Below are 17,500 nucleotides of genomic sequence, written 5' to 3'. Positions count from 1 at the left end.
AAGCAGACACTGCCTCTGTGGCAGGAAATAGATAGAGACAGAGCTCTCTCACTGCCCTCCAGGCCCACAATTGATCACTTCCTGTGGCACGACTGACCACTGACACTTTGTCAGCATCCTGGCAGCCCAATTGGATCCATACGCTGCTAACGTGGCCCCTGGATCACAGGTCAAACAGGCACACATAACTTGTATGAACACACAGACCCACTTCATTTGCTTTTGCCTCTTTATCGTCTGACATCCACAAGAATAGTCCTCAACAGTTTCTCACAGTGTGCTTTATCAAACGTGGCCATTTGCAGCAAGACTAAAGTGACATAAAAAGGTTTAAGGAATCGATTGGGCAATACTGCAGGAGTAATTGAAGTAGATTGCGACCCCTGTCATGACTGGTCTCAATGAGTGTGATGTGTAAGTAGCAAGAGGATACTTAGGGGAGAGTGAGGATGTGAAGTGAACCTGTCTCCTCTCGAAAACAGGATGCCTTAAGAGTCATAGCTGCAGCACAAGAAGGAAAGAGTGATAAAGATACTTCAGCAGAAAGATTTAATAAATATGCACGGAGGTGTGGCAGTATGCACCCATGTTCTCTGTATTCTGATTTATGTATGTATGTATGTTATTGAGAGATAGGCAGACAGAGAGACAAGAGCAAGGAGGAGGTCACAGAGTTTCAGATGAGGACTAAAGATATCGTGTTGCTGCAGCACCCACACCTCCTCCTTACTGTTATCTCAGCCCTTCGCTCTCATCCCACCTTACACTGGGCCCGCCAGTTGTACCAGGCACTCCGGCTCCTGCGGATAAGGAGGGAAAGAGGGAGACAGGAAGGACACCTGAGGGGAATCGATGCCTGAGATATCCGGGCTTTACTTACAGAGAGAGGAGGAGGGAGAGAGGGTTCAGGGAAAGGAAAATCAATATGTCACTGTATTTTGTTGTTTTGATCTCTGATATGATAGATTACTTATTTAGTTGTTTGTTTTAGTCGAACAGCAAGTCTTACTGATATGATGTCATCCAGTCATGTGCAAGCATGCTGAGCATATGGCATTTAGTGTCATTCAACCTACGGCCTAAATAAATGACATCACTGCATTTCGTAGAAGCGGACATCACAAGACAGAGACAACTTAAATTTTCTTTAAAAAAAAAAGAAAGAAAAACGGAAGCTTTGGCTTTGCATATTTTCACTTCCTTTTTGAAGAAATTTATCAGAGCCCAAGCCAAATAAACACCAGAGGATTTATTGTTTTATGTCTGAAAAGGTTTCCTTTCAGACTTACAAAATATATTCTGCGGTCTTCTGCATTTAATGTATTGATGAATTATTTGACCCATAAAGTTGTATTAAATAGAACATGGTACACCAACTGTTCACTCCAAAATAGCAATATAAATAAACAATAAACAAAACATTGTTAGCATTTCCCCTAAATCTTAAATGTTCATACTGCAGTCCTCTTTCGAGCGGCGCCACTCTGTGTGGCTGTCAACACTACCATGCCACCTCCAGGGCTACAGTGCCTCCCGAACCCCTGCCCTCCCTGCAGCGGCAGTATGATAGGAGGCAAAAAGCCTGACTCTCTCTCTGGGCGGCCACTTTGGGCTGCAACCCTCAGGCCCAGAAACACTTCCCCAGAGCAGGGACAGAAGGGCCAGGCCTCCCTGGCGTTGACTGGCTGCCCGGAGCTCTGGACAGTGGGCAGCAGTGTGGAGCCCTGGCTCCAAGCCCCCTGACCACTCAGACCCTCTCCCAGCCTCGGGCACATGAAAGAGCCCCCTGTGCCATAAACTCATGGGCTGCACACAGAGAGCATACTCTCTTGCCTCAGCTAGCACGTACACAGACACACACACACAGACACACACACACACACACACACACACAAAGATAGACACACACACCTGCAGTTCAAGATGCATGCACAGGTATTTTTGTGCACACACTATAGATTTGAGACATTCAGATTACACACTCAAACACATTAGATGGTGTATTTGGTGTCAGGTTTATGCAGCTTAGACCCATGATGCTTGTAAACATATGTACACATCTAAAACGTGACTATCTCTCTGTGGATCAACTAATTTGCTGCAATTGGCTCTAATTAGTGTTACCTCTTCAGCCAGTACACTCAGTAGGCTTAATTTAGGATGACTTGTTTGTACAAATCTGTGTGTGTGTGTGTGTGTGGGGGGGGGGGGGGGGGGGGGGGGGGCATGCATTTTTCAAGGGGGAAGGGACCCAGGGCCAAAGGTTAAACATGGGGGTGGTCATCATTGACCGAAAGTAAAACAGGAGGATCTCCCAACTCCCACAAACAGCAGTCACACTAACATATACTTGGCTGGAACAGATAGTAAAAATAAAAAAAATACATGTGTTCCTGCATATAGCGCTTCTCTTCCATCACCATGTTAACTGCAGCTGAAATAAGGGGTCTTTTTATTGCCGCGACAACGCATTCTTTTCTCCAATCAACAGCACTGGGGTGAGAAAATGTGCAAGCAAAATTAACAGCAGGAAATTAATGAGGCCCACAGGGTAGCTCCTCACCCCTGCACCCCTAGCTCTAATTCCTTGTTTCCCACCTTCTACCATCTTCTTCTTTTACCCCAGCGGGTAGCACACCTCTCTGTCATATGTTCGGCGCTTCGAGACCTCACCTGAAAAGGGTTCACTAAGCTCTCACCTTCTTTCCGCTGTATTGTTGTATACTTTTGCCTTCTTAACTTATGTCTTGTGCTTCTCGCTCACATGTTTATTGCATGGCTCTCTCATCCGACCTCTTTAACTTTCATTGTGTCTTGATAGCTGCTCTATCTTTCTCTCTGATCTTTCCTTTGCCTGCTATTAGTATAGTATATGTTATGTTATCATTTTGAAAGTAAACATTAGTTTATATATTGGCTATAAACAATCATGACATTTTATGAAATATTCAAAATTCATAAATATGAGTAACAATCTGATTATAAAAGTATATTTGTTGCACATACCGACTGTAGACTGGCCATTCATTTAATGCTTTAAATTACTTGCTCATTTACATTTTCTTGTTTTACTACTGGAAGCTAATTCTGAGTAGTGTTTTTTATAAGAAAGTGAAAACCTGCAGCAGAAATCACTAAAACAATTTGATTTGCGGGTACATGATTTTCCTTAAGTATACATTACATTACATGTCATTTAGCTGACGCTTTTATCCAAAGTGACTTACAATCATGTTACATTCATACACTGTAGAACAGCTACAGGGAACAATTCAGGGTTAAGTGTCTTGCTCAAGGACACATCGACTAGGGCGGGGATTGAACCCCCAACCCCCTGATTGAAAGATGGACCTGCTAACCACTGACCCACAGTCGTATACAGTGTCAGATGTAGTGCCACGACAAAAGTTCATCCACCTCAAATGAATGACAACAGTTATTTTTGTCATTCCGGCCCCTAACTTGGGCCTTGCATTGTCACATCCAATTTTTTTTGTCAGTGGACCTTTCCAGTTGTGGTTTTTCAGCATAAACAGGAGCATACAGAGAAGGAGCCTAGCCAGCTATTACAGTGCTGTCCTGAAATGTAATTACAAGTTTTGGTAAGAAGAACAACATGTATTTTAAGACAACTATAACTAAAATAGGCATAATTAAGACAGCGCTCAATCAGTTCCACAGTTCCACAGGTCAACTCAAAGTGGACACTTTCGATTCAGACACTGAAAGAAGAAATGTTTGGAGTCTGCTGCCTCCTGTTCCTACTGTATAATGAAAGTGCATGAAAAAGGATGATAAGTGGGGTTTTAGAAGAGCAGAGCATATATTAGTGGTGGGACAAAGGCTCTTTTGTCGTAATGCCCCTTTTAACAGCTTCTTTGGCTGTGAAACAGAGTTCAGGCTCAGGTCCTGGGCTCCTCTTATTCCTTTTGCGTAAGCCCGTGTCTTCCTGCTTGGCCCCTGACAATGGGATAAGTGTTTGTCTCAAGACAAATCGTGCTGCTCCATAGCTGACTGACATCTATGTGTGTGTGTGCTTGCGTGTGTGTGTCCCCGCACAGCCATGTTTGGTTTGCTAACCAGCAGTTGTTGGTGCCTTTCTCCCCACTCCTCCTCTTCCTCCACCTCCTCCTCCCCCAGGGAAGCAGGCAGGAGGTGGGAAGCAGAAGCGAAGCCATTGTGAAGGGGAAGCCACTGGCCTCTTCCTGTTATGAGAGGAAATGCATACAAATGTGCTTCCTGTGCGTCCGCCCCCTCTCTTCTCCCTCCCCTCTTTCTCTCTCACCCATGTGGCATAGAATCAGCCACTATCCCTCCTTTCTTTCCGTCCCTCTGTTTATCCTGGGCGTTTTTCTCCTTTCATGCCAGAGAAAATGTGACAAGTCAATTGTGCAGGGCAGAGCCGATTATTTTATTTTCATAATTTCTTATATATTGGTTATTTTCCAATGGTATCATACTTTCATTTACATTTAAACAAACCTGTAGAAAGAAGAAAAACAACAAAAGAAGAAAGAAAAGCTAAATGATTTTGAAAAGAAAATGTCTGAATCTCTCTTGGGGAGGAGGTCGGAGTGTTCATTATGGACAGAGGGCCCATTATGTGCTAAATGTAGTTGAGACTTATGTAGCACGTATAAAGAAGTATCCGTGTACATACTAAGTAGATATGATTTGTCAGAGGAGGTGTTTTTGTCACAAAGGATCGAAAATTCTGAAGGAAAATGTGGTAATATCGCTTCCACAAGGTTTTCCATAACAGAGTAATCTCTTATGGTGTCACATGATGCTATTATTTAATCTTTACCACAACTATTTTTTAAATTTTTTTTCCTACAACATTTTCCTGTGTGTGTGCTTGTGAAGATAGGTTTCACACCCTGGTTACCAATTTGCTGTGAAAAGACACAGTTGGGTTCACACTCACACACTGGACCATTTTAACAGTTCCAAATGTGCTGTAATGTAATTCTCTCTGTTATTAACACAGTGGTGTGTCTAACAGCACCCACCGAAAAAGACACAAAGACTACACCCACTCTGACATAGGGCAGGCTTACCATGTTTTGAGTTTAACAACAAGGACAGAAACCTCATTCAGAGAAAACTAAAAAGTCCAACGTAATCCAAAGTATGAATTAGAAATAAGATATAAACGGTGATGAATAAAAATGTTATATACCAACATGGTGAAACTTTTAATGGTCTTCCATCCATTTAATGCGCTGCATCCAAACTAAGTTAAATATCATGATCATTTACTATATCATGAACATAGTCTATACCTTTTTCTCTTTCTCAATTCTTCTGTCATAAACATGTTTCTGCTAAGAAAGGCCAATATATGCACATGTTTGTAGATCAGCTGTGTCATTCATAGCATGTGTTATTAGCCACTCAGCAGGCGCTCCTGGAATAAAGGTCCAGCAAACTAGTTTACAGCTGCTGCTTGGGAAGAAGGCACCAGCTTGAATATTGGTGGGTTGAACGGGTCACATGACGGCATCATGTGAGGGCATGAAGTCACGACAGTTACCTCAAGCAGTGAGCAGTGTGGTGTTGTTAAAGTCACTCAATGTGAGAAGTAAAATATGTGGGGAATATACGCACAGTTCCAAACATAACTTTGATTGGATTCTGTTTTAAAGTTTTGACATTTTGAAATGAGACTTAGCGGATAAGTGTCGTCCACTTAAAACAAACACTGCTGGGTTTGTGTGTGTGTATGTGTGTGTGGGGGAGGGGTTGTGCAGTTGTTTGCAAGTGGTCCAGTAATATGTGAACAATCGGTTGAGACTAGCAGCTCTGGACATCTGGGACACACACCCGGCCCACTGTGTGCGCCACGTGCCACCTTCTGAAACATTAATGGCCCCAGTAGAGTGTGTGACTGAGTGAGTGGGTGATAACGGAGCTGGGCCGGCAGCTAGCTGTGTCCTGCGTTTGCCCTGGTGCCCCTTGCATGAAAACACCAGGGGAAGACAACACTCTACATGTCCTTTTCCCGAATAGTCTGCTTTGACCTTCTGTCCTACAGTCCTGTCATTTTATTCACTCGCTCGGCTACACTTTGTACTGTAGCTCTGCGGTTGCACCCTTTAGGGTGCGCATATTTCAATGTTGGACCATTCAGCTTGGAGTGGGTTGGATATGACAATTAATTTTATTGTCACAAGAGGCCTTTTGATCGTACGGCGCTAAGAATGTGGGTTGTTTTTTTCTTCATATTTCCGTATGACCGCGTAAATGTCAGCCTGGTATTTAGAGCCCAGGGGAATGTTCTGCTGATGTCGTCGGTGAATCAGATGTGTGTTTGTGTTGAGGTACAGAAGCTGACATAGCACACACCGCTTTGTGAGGAGTTAGAATGCCGTCCCTGTTTCTCTGGTTTCAGCCTCTGCTGTCTCACACATAGCTCGGCGTGACATGACGACATCACTGGAAAACTTTACCTGGTTTAGAATACGGCAGTTCATGCAAGGTTTTATCCACTCGCATTCAAGAGGGAGAAAGACAGGGTGGCGGTGAGAGATAGTGTGATATTCAGTTTCCCTGGTGCATCCTGGAAGATATTATTTCAGGAAATCTGAAACTATCTATCACTATCCATTCAATCCTATCTCCTTTTTCAGACCTCAGAGTAGTAAAGAGAAAATGTGAAGGGCAGCGCATGATAGATTTATGCCGCAAATCATGCATTACCCTGATTTACCACACATGGAGGTCTCTACTTTAAAGCTGTTCTTTGTAAAGGTTTTTATAGTCTATGGTTATAGCCTTTATAACTATGTTTTACTGAGTGTTGGGAGGTTTTCATTCTGTGGTGTTTGGCCCACTTCAGTGTCAGAAGAGAATAGACAAACATGCAGTTAATCAACTGAGATCATTAGCTACCAGCTGGGCACAGCTTTGGCAGTATTTCCTTTTGTAAAAGAAAAAAGCGTTGTCAATACAGATCTCCAATGTAAATAATACACACAGTCACAGAAGGAAATTAAAGAAAGTTGAATACAAAAACCAAGCGTTGCTCAGACAAGGAAGCTGGCAGTGGCACATTTTCTCATTTTCCCATACAGCCGAAGAGCTTGCACACATGGCTTGGAAAAGAAACCAGGTGCAGCTCACTGGAATTAACTCACTTTCACTGCTCTAGTTTTGATCCAAACAATAGAGGAATAGAGGCTGTTCTATTTTGACAATGTGGGCACTTGTATGTGTGTGTGGTTACCAGTCTTACCAGCACACATACACATACATGCATATACACACATACCCAGAGAGAGAATGAGAGAGAAAAGGCCCTATTAGAGAAGACACATTAAGTTGAGTGTATTGTCATTATTTGAGCTCTCACAAATGGTTTCAAGCGCAGTGAGGGAACCTATCCGTTATTTATATCAATGGCTTGTTATTCACTATGAGAGGCGGTTAATTGGGCAACAAAACAACTGCACGATATATGTTAATGTCACTGTGAGAAAATAAATAGTATGCCTCAGCTATTTTTTTTTAGATGAAAATAGTTACAGGTACGTGTATTTATTTGTGTCAAAGCGGGAATGAGAGAGCGAGCACATTCGGGCCATGAGAAAGAGACTATTTAACGTGACATGTGTTGCATGATGAACCTCTGTGCGCTTTGATGTACAAGCAATAACCGTTATCTGTCTGAGACTGAGTATTTTCAGTTCCTTAAATACAAACCCAGCTTCTTTTGTCTTCTTCTTTTTTCCTGGTATCGTCGATGGACAGTTACAGTCAGGGAGCATTGAACCATCAGCAGACTCCACTTACCGTTAATTCACTGTCCCTGAGAATTACTAATTTGAAAGAGGAAACATTAGGTCTTATTTGTATTTTAATTGTATTTTATTTATTGTCTCATTAGAAAGCGAATAATGTGAGAATGTTTTTATTTTTTTATATATATAATTAAATCGTGACTACATTTGAGACATATTGATTGATTTGATTACAGGTGAATCAAATTCAGTTCAGTGACAATAGATGTGGGAACATAAATCTTCGCACAGTGAAAATATTTTTTGTGTATCTCCTTCTTTTCCCCAGGTGACATTTACAAAGCGAAAGTTTGGCCTGATGAAGAAGGCGTATGAGCTGAGCGTGCTGTGTGACTGTGAGATCGCCCTGATCATCTTCAACAGCACCAACAAGCTGTTCCAGTATGCCAGCACAGACATGGACAAGGTCCTGCTTAAATACACCGAGTACAATGAGCCCCATGAGAGCAGGACCAACTCCGACATTGTGGAGGTAAGAAGATGCAGACGACACACATTAATGCACTCGGACTCGCACGCACAGACACATGCACACATGCACTCTCATGCAAACACACAGAAACGCACAAGCTGACAGATGGTTACAGCATTTGTGACTCATTCAGCAACCCATACTTCTCTCTTTTTGTCTTCACACCTAACATAGTGTAAGAAATAATTGCTCCCATGGTTTGTCAGTCTTCCACAAGGGTTCAGTCCCAATATCAATAAAACATTTTTTTAAAGCAATTTTAACACTCTATGTTGTTAATTTCATGAGAATATGTTTATTTAAATTGCCTTCTTGTATTGTGTGGACTTTGTAACCAAAACATGTTAGCCTATCATTGATCTGGACCTTTCAGACAGTCCCCTGTGACATGCAATCACCAACCCTCGGTGTCTTGTCACCATTGATGTGCCTCTTAGACGAGGATGTTGATCTGACTTGCTTTGGACACATGTCGCTTGTATGGCTCAAGGCGATGTTGAACAGTGCTGTCAGGCCAGCCGGTAGGCAGGTAGATAAAGCAGGAAATGACGCTGGCACCCTCCAGGATCGTTAAACTCCCAACGTGAACCTGTCATGCAACATTCACACTGTAGCTTTGGCAAAACCGGCGAGCCACACACACACAGACATGCATGCAGGGTTTATCCCTTTCTCTTGTGCACACACATTTACACTCACACCGTGCTTGCTGATTAAACTGTTCCACAAAGTATTGTTGAATGAATTACATTTGTTCAACTATATGAAAATAAAACATACAGTGCATTCAGTATTCTTTGTCTGCTTGATACATTAATTCTTTATTGCAATGTGATGCTTACAATGTGTTAAATTCTCCAAACTCCTGATTAACTGGGAGTTTGTTTTTTACTGTAGGCATTGGTAATAAATAACAAAACTAAGAATATATAACATATGTACGATTCTGGCAGCTAAGAGTGTCCAAATGTATCCCCATGTTTTTATTTTGTATGCATAATCAGTTTGTAATGCAATAGGCACCTGATGGTAGCACAATGTTAATTTGTTTTGGTGTCTTGATCACAATTCATGCACGACAGTCTGCTATTCTAAACCCATGATTTAAAAAGACCGAAAGAAAAGTGGAGACCCAGTGAGATATAATAAATGTATACTCTAAGCACGCTCACACCTATGGAGCTGGCTGTCCAGTCTAACACAGGATCAAACAGCATGGGACATGTTTTTATCTTCATTCATTAGGGTGTTGCTGTGCTTGTCGCCCGCCCACGGGTGGACAGGCCCACCGGGAACAGTCCTGCTATTCCAGATGGCACTCGGCACCTGACTATAAACCTTTTGAATTTGCACATTCATATTAAATGTATTTTTCTTTAGAAAAGATTTAGTCTTAGATTAGTCCCATTCTTTGTATAATTACCTCTTCCTTCCTATCATATTTGGAGGTTAAAAACAGCATCAATGTATTTATTGCTTTTGTTCCATCACCATTTGCATTTGTTGCAGTCAAATATGTAGTGTGTTAATGTAACTCATACATCAAGGGATAGAGCACTCAACATACTTTTAACCTTAATGACAAAAGATCGGACTGGGTGCATTATCATAAACAATACAAATGAATCCACTGGAGACAGCATAACAGCTTATTATGTTCTGCAATGCAGTATGTGTTCTTATTCCCACCCTATAGTTCATATTATTGAGCCTTTTTTTAATTGTTAATGTGGATAAGGCTATAACGTATAACGTATAAAGCTGTAGATTATTTTTCAAAACATGAAATCAGTTTTGCAATATTAAAACATGCAATAATCAATAACGCTGTCTACATCTATTTTCAGAAATCCATATGATTAGCCACAGTTTGTACAAAATGAATCGTATCAAAGTATATCAGTAGAGATACAACATAATTCTCTGTGCATCATATAATTGACATTAACCTATCTTGCTACCACTCTACCTGTAAGGACTGCTATATGTTATGCAGCAAGCCCTTCAGCAACTGTGTAGTCAGTGTATTACCCTGCCCCAGCTGAAGAGAGTTGTCACATGTTTCAGCAAGTGCCCGTGACGAGAGCTCCCTGCTTTGAAGCTCTCTCTTTAACAGTGTTTCCATTAGAGAGCAGAGGATGGCTAACGTGTAAACAGCCGTGTCAGGGGAAGACGCTAAAGAGCCTAGTGGGGGCGAGTGCCGTGGCGCACTACCTACACTGTGATCCCTGGAGGACGCGGAACAACTCACAGCGGTAGAAATCGATCAGAAGAGGCCTTCAGCCTCGGCTGCGGCGTGCTAACGGGATTGGCCACAGGGCTGACACTAGCACGTTTAGCATGGGTGGGAGGAGGGTGTGTGCAGCGGGAGGGTGAGCGAGGGCAACAATGGGGGGCAGGGGGGTTGGATCTCTCCCGCTGAGCCTTGTGTGCCGCTGCTAGGCTACGTCACAGGTCCAGGAACATGGGTGGATGTTGAGTTTGGGGGGGAGACGGGAGTAAAGCGGACTTCCTGTTGAGATGGCAGGATGATGAGGAGGAGGTCAAGAAACGTGAGGGGGTCTGGATTCAGAGGTCGAGATTAAATCTAGGTCCCCACCCCCCAGAAATGAATACTAAGGCCTTAAATGTGACATTTGATATGTGACATATTTAATTTCAAATTTGTAGAAAGCTCTTGTCTTTAGAAGTATACAAACGGTATGCATCTCTTTCCCTCTGTTACTGCTGTGCCTGAAGGTGTAGTGGGAGGAGAGGCAGAGGTAGGGGAGCGGAGCTCAGAGTGTGGGCGGATGGCATAGAGGCCTGCTACATTAGCAATAAAGCTCTATGTAATTAGCATGTCTTTGGTTGATAATTAGCGTTGTTCAGAGAGTGGCACTGAGAGCGTTGCACAGCCTCTCCAGCTACAGCATGTTTACAAGAGGCTGGAGGGATTTTTTCTATCTCGCCCTCTCTTTCATTGAACATACATAATCTCTGAGAGTTTTTTTCTATATTAGGTTGAATCTATGGATGGGTCAATGGGTGAAAACCGAAATAGGGGATTGAAAGAAAGAGAGATAGAGAGAGGTGTGGTAAAGAAGGGCCTGATGACTCAGGCTCAGCTGGAAATGACACTTCCACAAATATCTGTGAAAGCAAAAGACCAAGAAACCAAAGCGGTAAAGTGGTAAAACAAAAATAGCATTGCTGATCCAAATGGCGACAAGTATTGTTACATTTACAATGAATGGCCCATAAAAACCTGTAATAATTACTTAAAAACTTTTTTTTAAAGCTCATTACAAGCCACACATATCATGCAGGATACATTGGCATCTAAACTTGCAGAGTCTCCCCCTTAGAGACTGTAATAAAACATGTACTACACGCTGTTATCAGCTGTTACATAAACAAGCGAGGAGGTCCTCTTAATTAATGCTAATTGTTCAAAGACATGTAAGCTCATCGAGGCTCTTGTAGCTTGATGAAAGCAAACACAGAGACGGATCCTCCCATCATTGGATGTCCGAACGGGGTTCAAATGTGTTGTCCTGGCAGGTCTACAGTACACTCTGACTCTGGCTCCAGATAAAACAGTCAAACAAGCAGATAGATTTCCCATACTTTGTGTCTGCCAAGCTGGTTTCCTGGACATGCGAACAACATTAGAGGAGAAATGGGAAGCCGTGTTGGGAAATGACAAGAGAAAAGATCCATCTCTCCTTTTTTTATACCTGCTTAAGAACAACCACTTTCACCTCTTATTTGTGATTTATTATGCCGGTGCGAAGCTTGTTAATTGCGTTAGCAAATAAAAGAGTCCTTTCTTCCAATGAAGGCAGATCAAGCCAAAACCTAAGCAGCGCTGGCTGGCTCTTGCTTTGATTTAACAGCCCCAAATCCAAATACACATTTGGGCTGTGCCAAATCCCTGTTCCACAATGTGTTTGTTTACCCCTCTGTTGAAACAAAGAACACAGGTTTGTGAAACAACCTAAAGCGTTTAGTGAGCAGCTATGCCCCCTGAATGTCTGGATATACCTGAGGGCTATAATGCTTTTATACTTGTGTGTACTGTATTTGCACATGCACAAAAGTGTGATTGGCCTGTGTACGCGTGTGCTCGCAATGACTGCACTGCATGGGTGTATGCATGTGTACATACACATGGACAATTGGCTCGAACCCTGCAGAGTTGACGCCATTGTGATGACCTCAGCCTGCACAGCACACGCTGATGCCTGTATCACATGGAATGGCACATGCCTCTTGGTGCTGAGCTGACCTGCCTACCTGCCAGAGGAAAGGCTGTTGGCCAATCCCATTTCCAGCAGATTAACCTAATCTAAAAGTTCAGCTCACCCTGTAATCTTAAACAGCAGCAGCGGGGACCTGCCTCACCACCCATGCTAAACTAATTTCTCTCCCTTCTTTTCTCCTGCTTGCTCCCTCTGTCCTCACCTAGGAGGAAACTATTGAATGAGAGGGGGAAGGGGAGGGACAGAGGGATGGATGAGTGCGAGAAGGGAAGGAGGGAGGGAAAGAGGGATGGGGGGAGGAAGGCTGGTAATTATTTCCAAAGGTCATTCTGTTAATGACTACCCGCTTGGCTAATGAGATTCAGCAAAGCTTCCTCACCATGTTTCACCCTGCGTATGTTTCACCCGTGTGCCGAGATGTGTGAGAAGCACAGGTGTGATTTCAGCCCAGTGACAGTCCACTGAAGGGAGGGAGGGAGGAAGAGGAAAGTAAGAGGGAGTGGGGGTTGGCGTGGAAATGAAGAAACATAAAGAGAAAGTAAATCAAGCAGGTACGTCTGGAAGATGGCACAAAGAAAATGAGTAATTTAGCATATCCACACTTTACTTCTGTTTACTGCAAGCAATGTTACAATTAGCAATACAAACTGATTTCTCCTCACATTTTAAACACCTCAGAGACTAATTTGGCGGATTTCACTGTCACATACAAAAATGCCAGTCTTTATTGATTCAAACATCTTTTTCTCTGCTTTCTCATAATATTCTCTCAAGTCAACATGACATGTGATCTCCCTCTCTGAAGTGCCAGTGTGCTCAAGTTCTCATGCCTCGGTCTTGTGAAAATATGTTCCAGCATGTGTGCTATTCCATGTGCTTATTTGGTTTCTAAACAGCATGGAGAACATTAGCCTTAAGGAGTTTGGGTGTCAAACAGCCTACTGAATGACTTCTTCTCATGGCTCTCAAACACTGTATAATTACTCTGTCTTGAATGCCTTCACTAATTTATCCTGTGAGACTTTGACATGTGTCAGCATCCAAGAGAAATAAGGGAGTCATATCATTATCTCCTGTCTTACAGTTGTCCACAGTCATTTAGTGTGGAGTCATTTTGAGGATTTAAGGATAGGGTACATGTGGTGCGACATGGGGTGGAGGTAAGGGGTGGGGTTGTCACAGAGATCAGAGTGCCTCAGTGTTTACTAGTGACGGGGAGATCGGCAACATGGCTTCTTTTTCCTGGTGCGCTGAGGATTAAGGTCTGAAGCTTCTTTGACTGACAAAGTCAATTAACCTTATGACATTGGAAAGCTCACAGTATCAGTTTGTTAAAACAAAGACTGTGTACAAGCGCATCCCAAAAAGAAAATGCTAGTTAGTAATATGCCAGGGTTGAGAATCACAAGTTGAAGAAAGGTTAAGAGGAATTCTTTAAATATTAATAACTTTTCACACACCTCTACCATCAGATCATACTTTATATTTACAGTGGATCATCACTGGCTCTGGAAGTATTTCCCAGACTTACAAGCCAGTTTGAAGGTTGGTGGGAAAAAATAAACAAGCTACCACATATTTTAAATATATGTGAAACACTTTTCGTTGTTCAAAGTGTGAAGAATATCACAAGCAGGGTCATGCCTTTGACCTTGTACTACTTTACCCGTTTAAACACGTATATGTCTTCTTCGGTTTGGACTTGAGGCTTTCAGATAAACAATTGTTCATTATAATGCATGGAAAAGGGTGGGAAGACAAAAAGTAGAAAGTAAAAAAAAAGTCACTCCATTTCCTTCACACTTGAAACTTAGTTCGTTAGATGGTCAAAATAAAGCGCCACCCCCAAACAACCACAACCATCACGCTCTTATTTGATGTATTCTTTTTAAATGCCTCAAAAAGTGGTACTGGTCTAAAAATAGTGTGTGGTGAAGCTAAAAATAGTCGCCTAGCTGGCGGTCCTTGCTGGGAGAGGGTAGAAGAATAGGCATGGAATCACTCTCTCGCTCTCTCTTTCACTCCCCCCTCGTGTTTGAAAAAGGGTGGGTGGGGGGTTGTTTTTGAAACAGAGGAGTGAGTAAGCGAAGTGTTTGAGTATCCATTCAGCCTCCGTCTCTCTTTCTGAGTACCGACCATGAAGAGTTGCCCTCGGCGACCACATGCATAAGGCCATAGATCTGAGACCCTGCTGTGCCTATAAACATTTGATCCCCCCGGATAAAGAAGTCCTATTATTCAATTCACTTGTTTTTCTACCCCCACACTTTACCAAACAGAGGCTTCCTGTCTGGTTGTTTTTGAAAACTTTATTTATTACAGAGAAAATACATTCCTGGAAAGTTATCTGTGTCCATAGAATGAGGTGCATTTTAATCAGCAGGTCTGCCTGTGATATCAGAAACAAACCCTGAGAGGAGTTCAACCTCACATAACCAAGCCAATCTCCTCACAAAGCTGAACATTGCCTGTCATAAGTTTCAGGCTGGCACACTACAACACATCTGTCTGCGGCGCCAGCCTCAGACATAAAGCGAGCAAGTTTACTGAGTTCCTATTTTATAGACGATATGCCTCATCCACTTCTAAAGAGTGGCTAAAAGCAAGATGACAGATAATGCATATAATCTACACGCTCAGCATTTTATTCCACATCAGAGGTCCTCTGCACAGAAAAGCAGAACCTCAGACAAGAAACTAAGTAGCACTTGGATTTCTGTCAGAGGTGTTTTTTTAAAGTCAATATACTGAAGCGGAAGTCTGAGGTAGGCACACAACAACAAGAAGAGGTTTTAAAAATAGACTGTTTGAAATGTGCCAATATGTTGGTCCCTGTGGTGTGGAGCGGTGAAAAGGCAGGCCACTTCTGAGGCCACACTGCCAAAGGGAAAGCTTTTCCATTACACAGCCCAAAACAATTCACGCCTGCCATTAAGATGAAATGATGCCTTGTTCTTTGAAACTATTTGTGGAAAATTCAGAATAATGAAGATCTATTTTTATAGATGGCATTCCCTGCCCTGCCTAGAGCTCCCCCCCTGGCCTCAGCCCCTCCCCTACCCTGCCATGATTATGGCTTTGGACAGGGTGTGGAAACTCAAGGTCACAGTATAGAGGTCAACCGGCTGGTCATTGTTACTTAAGGCCTCCCTCAGGCTCCCTTTTCCTGCTGTGGTACCACACGATAAGAGACAGAGAGACAAAAGACGATAAGTGACGATTGGTGGGGGGGACAAGTACGGAATAGAGGGTCGCTTGAGCCACAATAACAGAGTCATTTTGCTGAAGCTATTACACTAGAACTATCTAATGGAGATTTAAAGAATGTAATTGAAGGCTTTATTGACATCACATGTCACAGTGTAGTCACATACTGACGTGTGAAGAACTGAAATAAACGGCTCATATGACGTTACAGTATATTAAGCAAGTCTAAGAGTGTTTTCCACATACAATTTAGCCTTAGCGAATCGATTTTTCATGTTGAATCAGAAATACATGTAGAAACATTCTCATTTATGTCATTCATTTGAATAGAGACAAATTATGCATCTGTAGTGTAGACAGGATGGAAGATGGGTAGGTTGAGGGTGCAGACATAAGTGCCCTCTTTATCCAGTTTCACTGAGCTGGCATTGTGTCTCATAATTTTACAGTGTAGTGACTATAGTGTGAATGACCACTTTGTTCCCATGGCCGGGATGCTGCTGTAGCAAACAGTGTTGGATTCTGACATGTGCTTAGTGTTTGTCTATTCCATATGGGAAACACTGCACCATCTGGTATTGTGCTATGTACTAGCTAGCTAACACTGTCTGTCTGTGAGTGAGCTGTCGTCTGCAGTGGGCTCCTCTTAATGGCGATTTTAGCACATGCACCATCGCAATGCCACAGTTTGGAGAAAATGTGAAGGAACCTTGTTGCTCACAGGACCCTTTCTGTCTCTCTCATTTACTCGTAACACTCCTCTCAAATGTGTGCTCTATTTCTCACTCCCTTTTTAATGGTTAGTCAACCTAGTAATCCCTAGACAGCTAGTCATTACAATACACAGTTAGCAGCGTTATTACTGAACACACGACCACTTTGCCAGGGATGATGGATCGCAGGCGCCAGCCTTTGATTCCTGATTATAGTGTAGCAGGGCACCAGGAGTAAGGGGCTTCAAAGCCACCAAGTCATTGATGCATAGTTTTTCAAACGTCGCCTCAACCAGTGAATCGGGATGCACAGATGATGACTGAAAAAAAACACAGGCAGGGACAGGCTGGGATTTGGGGGTCCCATTCCTCTGATTGGTAACCTACAAAATCCCCCCCCCCGAATGGTCACTCACACACATACACACACTCACACACACCATGTAGCCATCATCCATGGGCATGCCCCTCGACATGGTCCTGGCATGTTCAAACCACGCTTCATGAAACTGTGGCCTTCTTGCCTTTGGTCTGCCATCTGCTTCCCAATAAACTAAGCCAGCCTGATCCCTCTGATGTTGCCTCCACTATGAAAAGCAGAGAGAAAGAAAGAGTGAGCGAGAGAGACAGAGAGCGTGAGGTCGAGAGACAAAAACGAGAGCAAGTCAGAATGAGCCAGACAGACAGAAAAAGAAATAGAAATAAAGAGAATGAGAGCACATCTCAAACTATTACCCAATCTGTGCCGCCAGGAAGGCCACCCTGAGTGGGCTTAATGTGCAGTGGTGCTGGGGACGGGGGGGGTCTTAATCTACAGCAGGTCCACTTCTGACAACCTCCATCTTGTTATTGTGAGGGAAGGACAACTTTTCTCCCCACTGCCTCACCCTTACTGACACTGAGCCACATTGCTCTTTGCCAATCTAATCTGACAAAATTGAGTTTGCTCCCTGTTATCGCGTGGTTTTCCAAATATTTCCCTTTTTTGCCACATTTTTACCCTAAAACGGTCATAATCTAAATTGTGGGGTTGTTATAGTGTAAAGACCAGTCAAAGGATGT

At 42.9% G+C, this 17,500-nt stretch overlaps 1 protein-coding gene across 7 annotated transcripts in view; it reads left to right on the top strand.

The window, feature by feature from the left end:
* The window catches only part of mef2cb (myocyte enhancer factor 2cb), a 58,697-nt gene that overhangs the window by 22,236 nt on the left and 18,961 nt on the right, over positions 1-17,500 (top strand). For 6 of the 7 annotated variants that reach the window (XM_034540986.1, XM_034540992.1, XM_034540991.1 and 3 more), the window contains exon 3: positions 8,071-8,274. In XM_034540986.1, the coding sequence (XP_034396877.1) occupies positions 8,071-8,274 (204 nt within the window). Of the gene's footprint in view, positions 1-7,725; positions 7,901-8,070; positions 8,275-17,500 lie in introns of those variants that run through there. The other variant, XM_034540989.1, reaches the window with a different exon arrangement.

This window comes from Cyclopterus lumpus, chromosome 9 (assembly GCF_009769545.1).
Source record: "Cyclopterus lumpus isolate fCycLum1 chromosome 9, fCycLum1.pri, whole genome shotgun sequence".
Lineage (NCBI taxonomy): Eukaryota > Metazoa > Chordata > Actinopteri > Perciformes > Cyclopteridae > Cyclopterus > Cyclopterus lumpus.
Note: the sequence above shows the minus strand (reverse complement) of the source record. Positions and strands in the feature narration are given on the sequence as shown.